This window comes from Chiloscyllium plagiosum, chromosome 6 (genome assembly GCF_004010195.1).
Source record: "Chiloscyllium plagiosum isolate BGI_BamShark_2017 chromosome 6, ASM401019v2, whole genome shotgun sequence".
Taxonomy (NCBI): Eukaryota; Metazoa; Chordata; class Chondrichthyes; order Orectolobiformes; family Hemiscylliidae; genus Chiloscyllium; species Chiloscyllium plagiosum.
In genome coordinates this window covers 5,711,528-5,728,257 of record NC_057715.1, presented here as the reverse complement: position 1 = coordinate 5,728,257, position 16,730 = coordinate 5,711,528, and the positions used below count along the sequence as shown (strand labels likewise).

Sequence of the window (16,730 nt, the reverse complement as noted above, 5' to 3'; positions counted from 1 at the left end):
AGACCTAAGGGGCAACTTTTTCATGCAGAGGGTGGCACGTGTATGGAATGAGTTGCCAGAGGATGTGGTGGAGGCTAGTACAATTGCAACATTTAAGAGGCATTTGGATGGGTATGTGAATAGGAAGGGTTTGGAGGGATATGGGCTGGGTGCTGGCAGGTGGGACTAGATTGGGTTGGGATATCTGGTCGGCATGGACGGGTTGGACCGAAGGGTCTGTTTCCATGCTGTACATCTCTATGGCTGTTGGCAGACTAAGTGAATGGGCAAAACTGGTAGATGGAATTTAATGTCAACAAGAGTGAGGTTATCCATTTTGGACCCAGAAAGGATAGATTGGGATATGAAGTTAAATTCAGTGCATTAGCTAAGTGGGGATTGAGGTGGCTAGTTCTTCAAAATATCTCATAGGTGCATGAAAAAATCAAGAAAGCTAATGGAATGTTGTCCTTAATATCTAAAGGACCGGAGTGCAAGGATGCAAACAGTATGCTGACAAAACCCTAGTTAGACACCACTTGGAGTACTCAGCAGATCAAGGTACCACATTTTAGGAAGGATCTTTTGGCTTTGTAACAAGAATAATACCTGGATGTTAGGTGTTAAGTCATGAGAAAATAATTTACAAGTTAAGCCAGTTTTCTCTGGAATTTAGAATGTTGAATGGTGAGCTGATGGAAGCCTTCTCAATATTAACAGGAAAAAAATCTTACTAAATAAAGATAACTGTCCACTGTCTAATACCCACAAGAACTAGAGGGTATTATCTGAGAATTGGTACCAGACTGTTAGAGAAATGCTAAGAAACACTTCTACCCACAGTGATAGATGTTTGGAACACTCTTTCACAAATGGTAGTGGATGCTGGACTATCTTTAAATTTGGCATGAAGTTTTATTAGTACAGTTATTAAGGGATTTGGACCAAAGGCAGCTTTATGGAGTTAAGGCCACAGATCAGCCGCATCTCATTGAGTCGTGGAACGTGCTTGAGCTGAATGGACGACCTTGGCATAATGGCATAGAAAGTCCAAACCAAATGCTGCATGGTTTCTGCAGATTGGCTCATTAGTAATATGCAGGTGAGCCTGTCAGAAAGCATTGCTGGAAACAGCCTGAGATTGGAAAAGCAACTGCTCAAAGATTCTGTTTCTCTGAATGGTGTTAAGTCGGCTTTTTGGGGATTCTGAAGGCCAGTCACCTGTGGGTCCCATGTGTTTTGAGCACTGATATTTGCATTCAGAAATAATTACTTTTTTCAATTATTTATTTTGCCACCATCACTGAATTTTTTTTAAAAATCACACAACACATGGTTATATTGGAAGCACACTAGCTTTCGGAGCGACGCTCCTTCATCAGGTGAAGGAGCGTCGCTCCGAAAGCTAGTGTGCTTCCAATTAAACCTGTTGGACTATAGCCTGGTGTTGTGATTTTTAACCCCAGTCCAACACCGGCATCTCCGAATCATGAATTTTTTTTGACTCTGTCTTCACACTAGAGAACTCCTTAAAGTTATTTTGGTGTACTTTGGAGTAAATGTTTTGTAGCAGTAATACCCTCAGCATCTTAACTTCCTTTTCTTCCTCCCATCAACATGGCATTAATCAATTTATGATGTTTACCCTTCCATTTTCCAAAATTGTTTCTTGACCATGTACAAGCAATTCCTGCATTGTGCATGGGTTTCGTTCTGGAATCCATTCATGAGTTGATTTGAACGCAAGTTGGAACACCTTGCATGTCACTGTAAAAGAGCCTTTCGTAAGACAAGGAGTGTTCATATGTCAAGTTTGTAAAATTGACCTCTGTATGAGTTCACATTTGTAAGTCAGAAGTTGGTAAATGGGAGATCCCAAGAAATGGAGGCATATCAACTAATGTTATTCAATTCAGTAAATTTGAGTTGTGATTGAAAGTAGCCGGAGTATATGCTCGGTTTTTCTTTGATTTGGGAACTCTTACAATCCAGGAACCCTGCCATGCAGCAACATCTGGACAATACACATTGTAACTGTTTTACATTTCTGTTAACTTTTACTACACAAGTAGAGAATAAGAACTGCAGGTGCTAGAGATCAGAGTAGAGTGTAGTGCTGCCAAAGCACAGCCAGTCAAGCATCATCCGAGGAGCAGGAGAATCGACATTTCGAGCATAAGCATTCTTGATGAAGGGCTTATGCTCAATGTTGATTCTGCTGCTCCTTGGATGCTGCCTGATTGTGGTGCTGGAAAAGCACAGCCACTCTTCGACTATACAAAATATATTCTGATTATACCATACACGTCCAAATTATCAACAAAAATTTGGATCATGACAAGTGTGATTATTATTTTGGGCTAGCAATTAAGATTCATGCTTTTAATTTTTTTTTGCAGACTGAATCTGGAGGCACGGTTCTGAGCACAAATTGGTCTGAGGTGGGCAAAAAAACAGTGGCTGTGAATCCTCCAGATGACATGGAATGGAAGAAACTTTGATATATCATTTTAGTACTGTTTTCATCACATTCAACTGTACAAGCAGCTTATGAACTTTTTCTTCTGTTCCAACTGATTATGTACTAGACTATGCCTTAGTCTTGGGATAACCTTTTGCATGGATTTGATGCATTCTTTTGTCTGACATTAATGTTCAGATTTTTTCCCCAATTTAACATATCTTAATTTTCAAGTGTCAGCGGGTTCCACCCATGAAATAAATTGGGTATCCATACCTTTATGGTGGTGTTTCATGTGTGAGTAGTTTGATATCAATCCTTGTTTGCATTTCCATTGATTCAGCCCACTTAATTTTTTGCTGTTATGTTGATTTTAAAAAGTATCATACAAACATGCAGCATCTAACGTGCTTTTATTTCTAGTCATGAAGCACTATCATATATTGAAATGACATTAGCATGAAATATTTAGTACCATTTTTGAGGAATGCTTTCTGAACTAATGATGGGCAATTAAACAGCATAAAATGTCGGAACAAGATTTTTTTTTCTCCCTGCAAGTAAATATTTCTGTTTTCCTATTGAGTTTTGTTAAATTAAACGTTTTTTGTTTTAGCTGCTCATGTTCCTTTGGTTTCATGTTTGAATTTTGAACAGTTGTAAATGCAATCTTTATTTATTCAACATTGTTTTGGACTATTTTTCAAGTATGTACTTGTGACAAAGTTTGAAACCTTTCCAGTAGGTTCTAGACATAGATATCTCTTAATCAATCTGTTCAGATCTCTTGGTGTACCTCTGTACTCAAGTCTGTGGCCCAGAAGCAGGACATTACGACTATGCCTTAACAGCCCCTCAGCTCAGCTACACAACATCCTCTGCAAAATGTCGGTGGGAGCAGGTGGGATTTGAACCCAGTCCTTCTGGCTCAAGGATAGGAACACTGCACCCAGCAACCCTTGGGTTTTATTCATGTAATAAAATAGTCATTTATTTAATATTACTGTTTGCCATAGATTCTGATGTTAGTCAGAAGAGGAGCATGGGAATTTGAAGAAAAGGAATCTTCTGAAATAAGAAAATGTTAAATGCTGCATTCTCTGCCTGATTTTAAAATACTGCAAATTACTTGGCTATTTATTCAGGTCTGACTGTCTATTCAATGCTTGTGAGGGAGAGGGTGTTTAGCAAAATTCCTTGGATGCTATTTGAGCAAGGGTCAATTTAATAGTCATCAAGTATGCATTTTTATTAGGCAAGGAGTTATAAGCTCCTTGTCTTTGAGATTTGTTAAAAAATAGGACTTGAAATGTGAAGGATCTTCTTAACTCTGTGTTTGAGAAATCAAGGTTTGTGGGGGCACCAGACAACAGGGCTCGATCAACAAATAGTTGAGCCCAAGTCCCTTTATATTGTTAGCACAAAGACAGTTGAACCAAATGAGCCTTTCTACCCCTGTAAAATTAAACTGAAGGTCCCTCATAATTACTCCAATTATTTCTAACCAGACTTTGACAAGCCCCAGACTGTGAATAGTTCTCGTGCTGGTTTTGTATCTTAAACAAAAGAGTTAATGATGTATTAAATTTGCCTATACTTTAAACCTAAAGCATCTGTTTTTAGCCCTGATTCACATGAAAGACAGACAAGTACAGTTAAGGGTCAATAAAAGAAAATAATGAAACACACTGAAATGGTTTCATGGTGTTGTTTCACTGGCACTACATATGGTTCCTTTCAGACTCAGAACCAATTCTCAGGTTACTTGCCTTATTAAAAGTCCCCTTTTGGTATCTGTTTAAACACAATGCTTTTCCCAGGGTCACTGGGTCTGCAGGAAGACCCAGTTTGGAAGTAGCCTGCCAGCCTGACCCACTAACAAAAATTGCTTGTTTGGTCTGTTCTCCTTTTACTACAAGCTGTTTCAAAAACTACGAAGTCACCTTTAGGTCACAACCAAAATTGATAAAACAATAAAAATATTGAAAAATCAGCAAGAGTTCTAACAACATCCCATCTTGGCTATGATAACTCGATAGAATCTTGCTGTGAGACCATAAAAAGCCTATTCTTAGAACAAAAACATAGGTCTCAAAACCCAGGTGAGATTAAGTTGTACTGCACACCTGTTAGAGAAGCATGTCTACCTCCAACATGATTCAATCCTCACCCAAGTATTTGGAACATTTTAAAGTTGAAACTAGGTAAACTAAAAGCTGTGGCAAAATCCCAGACCAGTTCCCGAATTTTTAAGCAAACCTTTATGCCTTCTATAAAATTCTGTAGAGATTAAGTTTCCTTTTAAATAAAGTTCAAACACCACTACTAGGCAAGAAGTGTTTTTTCCATCCTGGCAAGATGGTGCTTTCTCTCATGGAGTCAAATAACATGATTTCACAATACTTAGGTTGGTCTTCTATCAAAGACTGATTTCTCATGGAATTCAACAAAAATGTTTCCAAGAGTTGGGTGTAGCAGGCATTCCAGGGCATATGTAGTGCCAGTAAAAGAATATAAATGTTCTAATTATTAAGGTCACTAAATACTGATTCATGTACTGGTGTTGGGTCTAGACATATATGTACACACATGCACCTAGACTGTGATGTATAAACTGCTGCAATTGAGTGATCTGTTTCCTTCAGTAGTACAGTGCTGCATAGGCAAGTATTCTGAGTACAGGGCAATGCATTGCTTTCAGCCCACAGGCCCTGTATGGTCTTTGCAAATGTGATTGTATTATTCACTCTAAGTGGGAAAATGTGTCCAAAAGCAGTCATAACAATTCACCTAACTTTGGACTAACTCCCGTGTGCAGAACAGGTTATAAATAAGTTTTTGTGGAGGGGCATCATTTTCTGTGTCTTGAGCATAGGATGAAATCTTGTTTATTATCCAACATTTTGCTGCTGTTAAAAGTCCAGCAAGCATTTTTCATGTTTAATGTTTTTAGTTTTGTGTTTAAGATTGAACAGATAAACGAGTGCACTTTAATTGATGGAAGAAAGTGAAGGCTGGAGATCAGTCGAGAGTGGGGTGCTGGAACAGCACAGCAGGTCAGGTAGCATTCAAGGGCAGGAGAATCGGTGCTTTGGAGGCATAAACCCTTCATCAGAAATTACTTGATGCCCTTGTTGAGAAATTACCTTAGATTCTCCACTCTGGTCTGCTTACAAGTTGACCTTCACTGATTTAAATTTGATTCCCTACAGTGTGGGAGCAGGCCATGGCCCAACAAGTCCACACCAACCCTTCAGAGAGTAATCCACCCAGACCCGTGTCCCTACTGGGTATTTTAGCATAACTGCAGGATGAAACCGGAGCACCCAGAGGAAACCCGCATAAGCCACAGGGAGGATGTCAAATTTCACAGTCATCAAAGGCTGGAATTGAACCCAGGTCCTTGGTGTTGTGAGTCAGCAGTGCTAACCACTCAGCTACCAAGGTGCCGCTGATCATTATAACCTTTGGAGCTCCTACAGTTCCACATGTGATAAGGTGGGCCTCATTGGCAACCCTCTAAGAAGGCCTCAAACCATTACCTGTACAAATGGGGTATTGAAGCAGGGCTCAAGACCTGTAATGTCATTGCCTTGGGGGTCAATTATGAGTTTGCAATCACTGCTGGTCTTGAGTCCAAATTACCTTGGAAGAGTAAGGCATCTAAAAATTTTGAGCAATGCTGTTGTATGCTCCCACAAAAGGTGTTTACTATAAACAGGATGCTGACTTGAAACCAAAAAGAAGTTCTGACTATTGTGTTACTAAATAATGTAACATCTGAATTTCAGCACTGGTCTAATTCCACATATCCACACCATACCATAGATAGTTATCAGATAGTATATCCACATGGCTGTTTGCAACAAGCAGCCACCCAACCAGCTCCCACTTGCAAAACATATCTAATGCTGAATATATATATATATATATATATATATATATATATATGAAACTTGATGGATAATTTTGAAAAGGAATTAAACTGGCAACTAGTTTAAGATTGCCAGTCAGGTTTGCAATGTCGTGCAGTTGTGTACTTGAAGTTACATGCAGTAACGCAGGATTCTGTTCTTTAAAGTGTGCACACTAAATGTGAATAGCTGAAAGCCCTGCACTTGCAGCTGTGCCAGAATTGAACAATGACCATTTCTGGGCGTATAGGCAGTCCAGAAGAAAGCTCAGACCGCAATGAAAGGCCTGGATTTTGGATAAACCTTGCTGATACAACCAGAACAGATGGGTGTTATGGAGCTTTGATCATGGTGGGGTACCTCACATAGGCTTAGGAGATACTAATGGTTCTCCCTTTCCTGTCCAACAGCAGTTTTTGGTTAAGGCTGCTAAGCTAGCTACCTTTACTGCAGTCTTCACCTGGCAGTTGTGGGTTGAGGTGTTAACTGGCTGTTAATTGGACACACATGGGACTCAAAATGCAACAGGACAAGTGGGTTTTCAGACACCTTTCCTTCCCATTATCATACAGAAGAATGTTCAGAAGTGGTCAGGAACATGGTTAAGAGGGATCCGATCGTTTTGTTTAATGTGCACCCAGAACAAAGAAGGAATGGGGGACATTAAATCCAGCTAGTCCTGCTAGTACTATTATCACTTTTCTGCTTATATACTTGGAAGGAAGTCTAAACCCAGGAGTTAGTATTAAAAACATTAAGAGATCTGCTGCAACTTTCATATATTGTCTTGTGTAAATCTTTAATATCTTAAATGTACAATTTTACAATGTTTGAGATATATTAAGTCGTCACTGGACAAGCATATGGACGTACATTGAATAGTGTAGGTTAGATGGGCTTCAGGTTGGTATGACAGGTCGGCGCAACATCGAGGGCCAAAGGGCCTGTACTACGCTGTAATGTTCTATTGTAAAATGTCTTGATGGGAAGTCATCCTTTGCTCCTACCTGTTTTTAAAGAACTTTTAATTATGGATTAAACAACAATTTCAACAATGTTGCCGCTTAAAGTAGAAATCTGACAACATTTGTGCTTCATTTACAAAACAGACATTGACAGCTACAAAACACAAAAGAGGGTATCTACAACTGTTACATTATATATTTCGGTTAGTTTTGCTGAAAAACTGATCAGTCAGGAAGGAGATTCATTGTGATCAACACCAAATGTTTTGCAGATCTATTAGAGTATTCCAATGGCCTCAGATGTCTGAGGATATTCTGTTACATGAGACAATTATTAATATTACTTTGGACAACATTTTGAATGTGCTGTGTTGTTCTGCTTCTTCTTGATTACCCTCCAGCTTGAGCATGCTTCACAAAGCAAAGATGCATCTTTCCCTTCAGGCTAAAAAATGTGTGAAGGTAGGAGTTTTGATTTGTATCACTTCTGATTTATTTCGAAAAGGGTTTAATCCTTTTAGACTTTTACCCAAGGTATTTTCTTAGGTTCTGTACAGCCATACTCTCCTGTGATGGGACCTCTCACATCTATGATCTGAGTGTAGCTCTTTCTACCCAATATCCTAGTAAGCAGAAATAGGGCACAAATTACAGTAAAGAAATTGTGATCGCATGCAAGCTTTAGGAATGGATAATGTCACCAGTAAATCCTATCTCTTCAACCAGCTCCAATACACAAACAACTCTTGGGTAATATGTTGGGCATTCTTGATACAGAAAATAATACAGTAATTGTCTTTCTCTACATGTACTTGACAGAAGATGTAAAGACCTATATTTTAAGTTGTTACCGGTGCTCATTTTTACTACACCAAATTATCTGTCAAGTTTTCAAAATGTGCATGAGCACATCCAATAAAAAATGCAGTTCACCATTGTGCCAAAGTGACTTCATTAACAACTAGCGACTGCAAATCAGAGCTAAATTAGTTACATGCAATTATGATTTTGCAATTCTACACTGAAGGTCATGTGTGTAGATCATATCATTTTTTTACCTTTATTTTTGATTCTGGACTAAAATGAAAAAAAAAGTTTTGAAAACCAAGGGATTTGGAAGAAATTACTGCCCTTTTTTTAAAAAAAACCATTAATTAGAACTCATTACAAGTGGTTTAAACTTGCTTAACAAGAAGTGAAGGAATGGAGGTAAGATGCCACAGCACGTATATGTGTGCGTGTATAGGGTGGCAGAACACCTCTAAAGCAGGTTCTGTCTCTACATCTCTAGCAAAATACTGAAGCCTGGAGATAGTCAGGTATTCTCTTTCTTTTATGGCCCTATGCCAACTCATGATAACTCAACAATCCCAGTTACTATCTATGAATTTTTCCTTTCCAGACTGGATTCTGCCAGTCACTCTCAACTCCTACCCTTTACAAAAGTCTTAAGAACTGACTTCTGAGTTGAGAATGACTGTCCTTCACATCAAGGCAGCATTTAACTGAGTATGGCATCAAGGAGCCCTGACTAAAACTGACGTCAGTGGGAATCAGGTGGAAAACCTTCTTCTGTTTGGTGTTATACATCGCATAAATAGATGATTGAGGTAATTGGATATCAATCATCTCAGTCTTGGTATATCACTGGAGAAGTTCCTCAGGGTAGTGCCTAGGTGTGGTCCAAGCATCTTTTGTTGCTTTATCGATAGCCCTCCCTCCATCCATAAGGTCGGAAGTAGATATGTTTGCTACTGACGACAAAATATTCAGTCATCTCAACTACTGAAGAAATCCATATCCATATGCAGAGAAATCTAGCTAACAGTGGCTTGGATTAATTTTTGGCAAGTAACACCTATAACAACAGGTAAGTGCCAGGCAGTGACTATTTCCAATAAGAGAGAATCTAACCACTTCCTCTTGAATTTCAATGACATTATTTTTGCTGAGCCCTTTACTGTCAATAATCTAAGGCTTATGCTTGATCAGGAGTTGCCTAGGTCAGCCAAATATATACAGTGGACATAACAGCTGGTCACAGGTTAGAATTCAGTTTCTTCATTTTTTAATGCATAGTGGTACCAGTGTGTACCATCTACAAAATGCACTGCAGTAACTCACCAAGGCTTCTTTCCAAGCACCTTCTAAATCTGACTGCTACCATTTAAGAGGATAAAAATCAAGGATGTGTGACACCACCAGCACCTGCAAGTTGCCCTCCAAATTACACACCATCTTGAATTGGAAGCACTTTGCTGTTTCTTCACTGTTATTGGATCAAAACCCTGCATGCCCTTCCTAACAGCTCCCAAGTGTTCTAATGCACTGATGATTACAGTTGTTCAAGTAAACAGCTTATTTCCACTTTCTCCAAGTTAATTAGAGATGGACAATAAATGTGGTCTTAGATTTAGAAAGTGTTTTGAAAGGGTCTTTGGTGAGTAACTGCCTGCAATGCAGTAAGGATTTTGAAAAGATCATCCATATTCTGTGTACAAGAATGCCTACCTTCATAATCCCAAAGGGTGCTCTATTTACTTCAAAGGACAAAGATGTTGCAGAAACAGAACTAAAGGATACCTTACCTTCTTCAAAGAAGTACCTGGTTATTCAAAAGAAAAATGTATTGAGAACAGATTAGAAGATGAATCCCTACAGTGTGGAAACAGGCCATTTGACCCAACAAGTCCACACCGACCCTCCGAAGAGCAACCCACCCAGACCCATTCCCCTATCCGTCTACATTTCCCATGACTAATACACCTTCTCCCTGAATGCTATGGATGATTTAGCATAGTCAATTCATTTAATCTGTATATCTTTGGACTGTGGGGGGAATCCAGAGCACTCAGAGGAAACCAACGCAGATACAGGGAGAATGTGCAAACTCTACACAGTCACCCGAGGCTGAAGTCATATCCAGGTCCCTGCTGTTGTGAAGCAGCAGTGCTAATCACTCAGCCACTGTTCCACCCTATTCCTGATCTAATGTACACATTCCACATTCCATGCTGCAGAAATCCCACTTCACTGGAGGCAGATAATGATTTAACTGACTGCTGCATTCAAGGAAAATGGCTTGCCCCCAATTTTGCTCCTGCAAAAACGTGAGATCCCAGGTTGGAGGTGGGACTTCGGTTTCCTACCTTCATTTGATATTTCTGATGCAACAGAAAAGCTGTCTGTCACCGTGAAAATCTGGGACTGAGAGTCTGAAAAAGATTACTTCACCAGTCAATGGACCACAATGAGCAACCAAACGCCTCCAGTCTTATCAACAACTCAAGGGAAATGAACTGCATATGGAAACCAGACCAATGTCCACAAATCCACGACATAGTCTAAGAGCCCAGAATATTGTCATAAAGATAAACCACTTCCAATTAAAAGTAATTCCTTGATTTAGAAATCTAGGACACTACACGGAAGACCATCGTTACTGCAAAACATGATCTAATTTCCAGGAAGCAAATTGAGACTTAATAGCCTCCAAATAAGGTGATGGATCAATGTCAACGTGGGAACCAAAGCAATAGTGAGAAAACGGAAAAGGCTGAGGCTGGTACAGTAAAGAAGGGGAGCAAGTCAAATAGTCAAAGCAGATAAAAACTTGGTAGAGGACAAGGTGAGACTGATAAACTGCATTTACTTCAATGCATGAGGCCTGACAGGTAAGGAAGATGAACTTAGCTATGATATTCCAGTCCCACACTATTACAGAAACATGGCTTAGGGGATAGACAGGACTGGCAGCTTAATGTTCCAGTGTATAGATGCTATAGAAAGGGAGGGAAGAGAGGAGGGTGAATGGCATGGATGAGTTGAACCAAAGGGTCTGTTTCCGTGCTGTATAACACTATGACTTTTCTGAACCCTTTCAAGTTTAAAAATGTCCTTCCTATAGTAATGTACAAGACATTGGTTAGGCTACTTTGGAACACCATGCAATTCTAGTCTACTGAGGAGAAAGACATTGAAGCTAGGGAACTTGGGGAACTAAATAATGATGTTTTAAAAATAGTACATGATATAGAGGAAGAGGTGCTGGAGGTCTTAAAACAGGTAAAGGTAATTAAATCCCTAGGACCTGGTCAGGTGTATTCTAGAATTCTGTTGGATGCTCGGGAAGAGATCGCTGGGTCCCTGCTGAGATAATTGTATCATCGATAGTCGTGGGTGAAGTCAGAAAGATTGGAGGTTGGCTGACATGGTGCCTTTATTTAAGAAGGGTGGTAAGAAAGCATTGAGATCTATAGACCAGTTAGTCTTACATCAGTGGTGGGTAAGCTGTGAGAGGGATTTCTGAGGGATAACATTTACATGCATTTGGAAAGTCAAGGATTGATTAGGGACAGTTAACATGGCTTTGTGCATGGGAGATTGTGTCTCATTAACTTCATTAAGTTTTTTGAAGAGGTGACAAAGAAGGTGGATGAATGCAGAGCAGTAGGTGTTGTCTATATGGACTTCAACAAGGCTCGACATGGTAGACCTAATGGTAAGATTAGATCACATGGGATTCATGGGAAACTAGCTAACTAGATACAAAATTGGCTTGAAGGTTGGAGACAGAGGGTGGTGGTAGAAAGTTGCTTTTTGGACTTGAGGCTTGTGTCCAACAATGTGCCACACGGATCGATGCTGACACAACTGCTTTTCATCATTTATAGAAATGATTTGGTTGTGAATTTAGGAGGTATGGTTAGTAAGTTTATAGATGACACTAAAATGAGTGGTGTTGTGGACAGTGAAGAAGTTGATCCCTGAGTACAACAGGCCTTGAACAGATGGGCCAATGGGCTGAGGAGTGGTGGATGGAGTTTAATTTAGATAAATGTGAGGTGCTGCATTTTGGAAAGGTAAATCAGGGCAGGAATTATACACTTAATGGTAGGTCCTGGGAAGTGTTGCAGGTGCATGGTTCCTTGAAAATGGAGTCACAGGTAGGCAGGGTGGTAATGAAAGCATTTGGTCCACTTGACTTCATTGAGCACTGCATTGAATATCGGAGTTATCATACTGCATCTGCATAGCACATTGATGAGGCCACTTTTGGAATACTGCTTTCAGTTCTGGTCTCCCTCCTATCAGAAGGATGTTGTTAAACTCACAAGACTTTAGAAAAGATTTACAAGGGTGTTGCTGGGATTGGAGGATTTGAGCTATAGGAGAAGCTGAACAGCTGGGGCTTTTTCCCAAGAACTCTGAAGCTGAGGGGTGACGTTATAGAGATTTATAAAATCATGACAGGCATGGACAGGATGAATAGCCAAGTTCTTTTTCCCAGAGTAGGGGAGTACAAAACTAGGTTTAAAGTGAGAGCGGAAAGATTTAAAAAGGGCTCAAGGAGTAGCTTTTTCACACAGAGGGCGGTGCGTGTGTGGAATCTGCTGCAAGAGGAAGTGGTGAAGGCGAGTACAATTACCGCATTTAAAAGGCATCTGAATCAATATACAAGTAAGAAGGGTTAGATGAATGTGGGCCAAATGCTGGCAAATGGGATTAGGTTAGATTGAGACGTCTCGTTGGACACATTGGACCAAAGGGCCAGTTTCCATGCTATATGACTCTGAGTCTACAACAATATATTCAAGAAACAACATCCTCCACAAAAGGTATGCAAAACAAAAAAGATTCTCCAGTGAAGAGGTCATCCACAGATTAGAACTAAGGTCAACAGTTCTTAAACATGTCCAAAGAAAGAATATTCTGAGATAACTGTAACATACAGACTTACCTGCATTTGTGAGGCCAGCGACTTGGTGAGGTTGTAGGTTTTAGTGTCAGAGAGTCATAGAGTTACAGAAACAGACCCTTTGGTCCATGCCAAAAGGGATGCGAAACTGATCTATTTCCATTTGCCAGTTGTGTTTGCAAACAAAGTTGCCATCAAGTGGAGCATTGTCTGTGCCTGTACAGAATTAGAACATTGCAGAGTTATGCCACTACCATGCTACAGTGTAAATAAAGATGGTGCTGCCCATATGTTTACAGGGCAAAAGGTCCAAAGTGCCTTTGGCAATTTTAAAGATTCTGATTAAAAAGATTAATCCTCTGCAAAGTGAGTATGGAGTCCATCAGCCATCATGGTAGTGAATATTGTATCAGGCGAACACAAATATTAAGGTTTCACTCAACTGCCACTACCAAGCTGGTAGAAAGATCAATAAATAAAGTTTAGTAATAAAGTCGTAGAGATGTACAGCACGGAAACAGACCCTTCGGTCCAACTTATCCATGCTGACCAGATATTCCAACCCAATCTAGTCCCACCTGCCAGCACCTGGCCCATATCCCTCCAAACCCTTCCTATTCATATACCTATCAAATGCCTCTTAAATGTTGCAATTGTACCAGCCTCCACCTCTTCCTCTGGCAGCTCATTCCATACACATGCCACCCTCTGCGTGAAAAAGCTGCCCCTTAGGTCTGTTTTATATCTTTCCCCTCTCACCCTAAACCTATGCCCTCTAGTACTGGACTCCCTCATCCCAGGGAAGAGACTTTGTCTATTTATTCTATCCATGCCCCTCATGATTTTATAAACCTCTATAAGGTTACCCCTCAGCCTCTGACGCTCAAGGAAAATGGTTCCAGCCTATTCAACCACTCCCTATAGCTCAAATCCTCCAACCCTGGCAACATCCTTGTAAATCTTTTTTGAACCCTTTCAAGTTTCACAACATCTTTCCGATAGGAAGGAGAGCAGAATTGCACACAATATTCCAACAGTGGCCTAGCCAATGTCCTGTACAGCCGCAACATGACCTCCCAACTCCTGTACTTAATACTCTGACCAATAAAGGAAAGCATACCAAACTTCACTATCCTATCTACCTGCGACTCCACTTTCAAGGAGCCAGGACCCTGCACTCCAATGTCTCTTTGTTCAACAACATTCCCTAGGCCATTACCATTAAGTGTATAAGTCCTGGTAAGATTTGCTTTCCTAAAATGCAGCACCTCGCATTTATCTAAATTAAACTCTATCTGCCACTTCTCAGCCCATTGGCCCATCTGATCAAGATATGGTGTCAGATTGAACTAAGCCAGAAATGGTTTTGTACCAAGACGGAGTATTAATGCCAGTCTAAAGAACTTTTTTTTATAATATATTTTTATTAAGAAAAAATATATTTTTAAATATTTCAACAAATACAAAACAATGCAATTCAAAACAGTACAAAAATAGTACAAAACTAAACCCAAATAATAAAAAAATTCCCCAACCCACCCTTCTATACGAATGTATAAACATATATAGAAAAGTATAAAATTAAAAAAAACTAAACTAGCTATTTAACTAACTAAAAAAAACCTAACAACAAACAAATAAATAGTAATAACTCAGCCCAGCCAAACAAAACACTCATACATTCACAGTTCCTCCTCCCTGGATATTGGACTCATGAAACACAATCGTTACGGCTATATAAAAGCCCTTGTTAGTGTGGCAGATAAATCTGTGTCCAGGTATTTCAAAAAGGGTTGCCATGTCTTGTAAAAATTCTCAGTTTTGTGGTGTACCATATTTGTGAGAAAATCCAGGGGAATATGCTCCATAACAATCTTCCGCCAACCCGACAGGCCTGGGGGGTTTTCTGATATCCAACCTAGCAAGATATTCTTCCTTGCACAGAATGTAAGAATATTGAAAAGTTTTGCCTTATGCGAGTCTGCAGGAAATACAATGGGTGGGCCCAAAAGGAGCGAAATAGGGTCCTTCTCCACCCCTACACCTAAAATCCTCTCCATTGTACCACCACAGCACTCCAATATGTTTGAAGCCTGGCACAAGACCAAAGACAATGGGTAAGAGTACTCGTACAGACCTTGCCCTTGGGGCATGCTGAAAATACCCCTGGTTTAAATTTTGACAAACGGTGTGGGGCTAAGTGGACCCTGTGGAGAATCTTCAATTGTAAAACATGTGTCCCACTGCAAATTGATATCTTCCTTGCATTCTCCCAAATATCCTCCCATGCCTCTGAAGAAACTTCAACACCCACTCTCTTTCCCACATCTTGCAGAGTCGATCAGACTCATCTGAGGTGGCACCCCCCAATTGGTGATATAGAGTACTAACAGAGAGTGTACTCTTAGCCCTCAGTACCCCGCTTTCTATGTCCGATTTGTAGGGATCAGTCAAAAGTGTGGTCCTTTTTTGAATAAAATCCCTAACTTGAAAAAAATGAAAGCGGTCTCTATTAGGTACTCGTACTTCCATACTAACTGACTGAAGGACATCATTATATCTCCCTCAAATAAATCAGCTATGCAAGATATACCCCTAGCTGCTTTGTTATTTTAAGTTTCTGATAGTTAACTATACCATGTTTTAGCATACTAGTCAGATGCCTTGGAGTTAGAAATGTGTATGGGCCATACTGAGCCAGTGAACATTAATTTAAAGTTGAAACTTTATTGCTGGAACAGCACAGCAGGTCAGGCAGCATCCAGGGAACAGAAGATTCGACGTTTCGGGCACAGGCCCTTCCTCAGGCCTACATCAAACCAGCTGACAAGGGAGGCGCAGTAGTAGTTTGGCGCACTGACCTTTACACCGCTGAGGCCAAACGCCAGCTCGCAGATACCTCCTCCTACCATACCCTTGACCATGACTCCACCCCCCACCACCAAACCATCATCTCCCAGACCGTCCATAACCTCATCACCTCAGGGGACCTCCCATCCACCGCCTCCAACCTCATAGTCCCACAACCCCGCACTGCCCGTTTCTACCTCCTGCCCAAAATCCACAAACCTGACTGCCCCGGACGGCCCATCGTCTCAGCCTGCTCCTGCCCAACTGAACTCATCTCGGCATACCTCGACACGGTCCTGTCCCCATTAGTCCAAGAACTCCCCACCTACGTTCGTGACACCACCCACGCGCTCCACCTCCTCCAGGATTTCCGCTTCCCCGGTCCCCAACGCCTCATCTTCACCATGGACATCCAGTCCCTGTACACCTCCATCCCCCATCACGAAGGACTCAAAGCACTCCGCTTCTTCCTTTCCCGCCGTACCACCCAGTACCCTTCCACCGACACCCTCCTTCGACTGACCGAACTGGTCCTCACCCTGAACAACTTTTCTTTCCAATCCTCCCACTTTCTCCAAACAAAAGGAGTAGCCATGGGCACCCGCAGGCTCATTCCTGAGGAAGGGCCTGTGCCCGAAACGTCGAATCTCCTGTTCCCTGGATGCTGCCTGACCTGCTGTGCTGTTCCAGCAATAAAGTTTCAACTTTGATCTCCAGCATCTGCAGACCTCACTTTCTCCCCCAACATTAATTTAAAATCTCAGCTCATTCTTGATTGTCCATGATGTCATTGCAATTGCACAGGGGCATAACAGCAACTGAGATTCTTGATTCTTGACAGCTGTCAATGAGCATCTTTAACA

The 16,730-nt window shown here is 40.8% G+C and overlaps 1 protein-coding gene across 4 annotated transcripts in view; it reads left to right on the top strand.

Annotated features, from left to right (window-relative positions):
• Nucleotides 1–3,058, top strand: part of sugt1 (SGT1 homolog, MIS12 kinetochore complex assembly cochaperone) — a 79,683-nt gene extending 76,625 nt beyond the window's left edge. For all 4 annotated transcript variants that reach the window (XM_043691172.1, XM_043691171.1, XM_043691169.1 and 1 more), the window contains exon 13: nt 2,379–3,058. In XM_043691172.1, the coding sequence (XP_043547107.1) occupies nt 2,379–2,480 (102 nt within the window). In that variant the 3' untranslated portion in view covers nt 2,481–3,058. The remainder of the gene's footprint in view (nt 1–2,378) is intronic.
• The last annotated feature ends 13,672 nt before the right edge of the window (nt 3,059–16,730 follow it).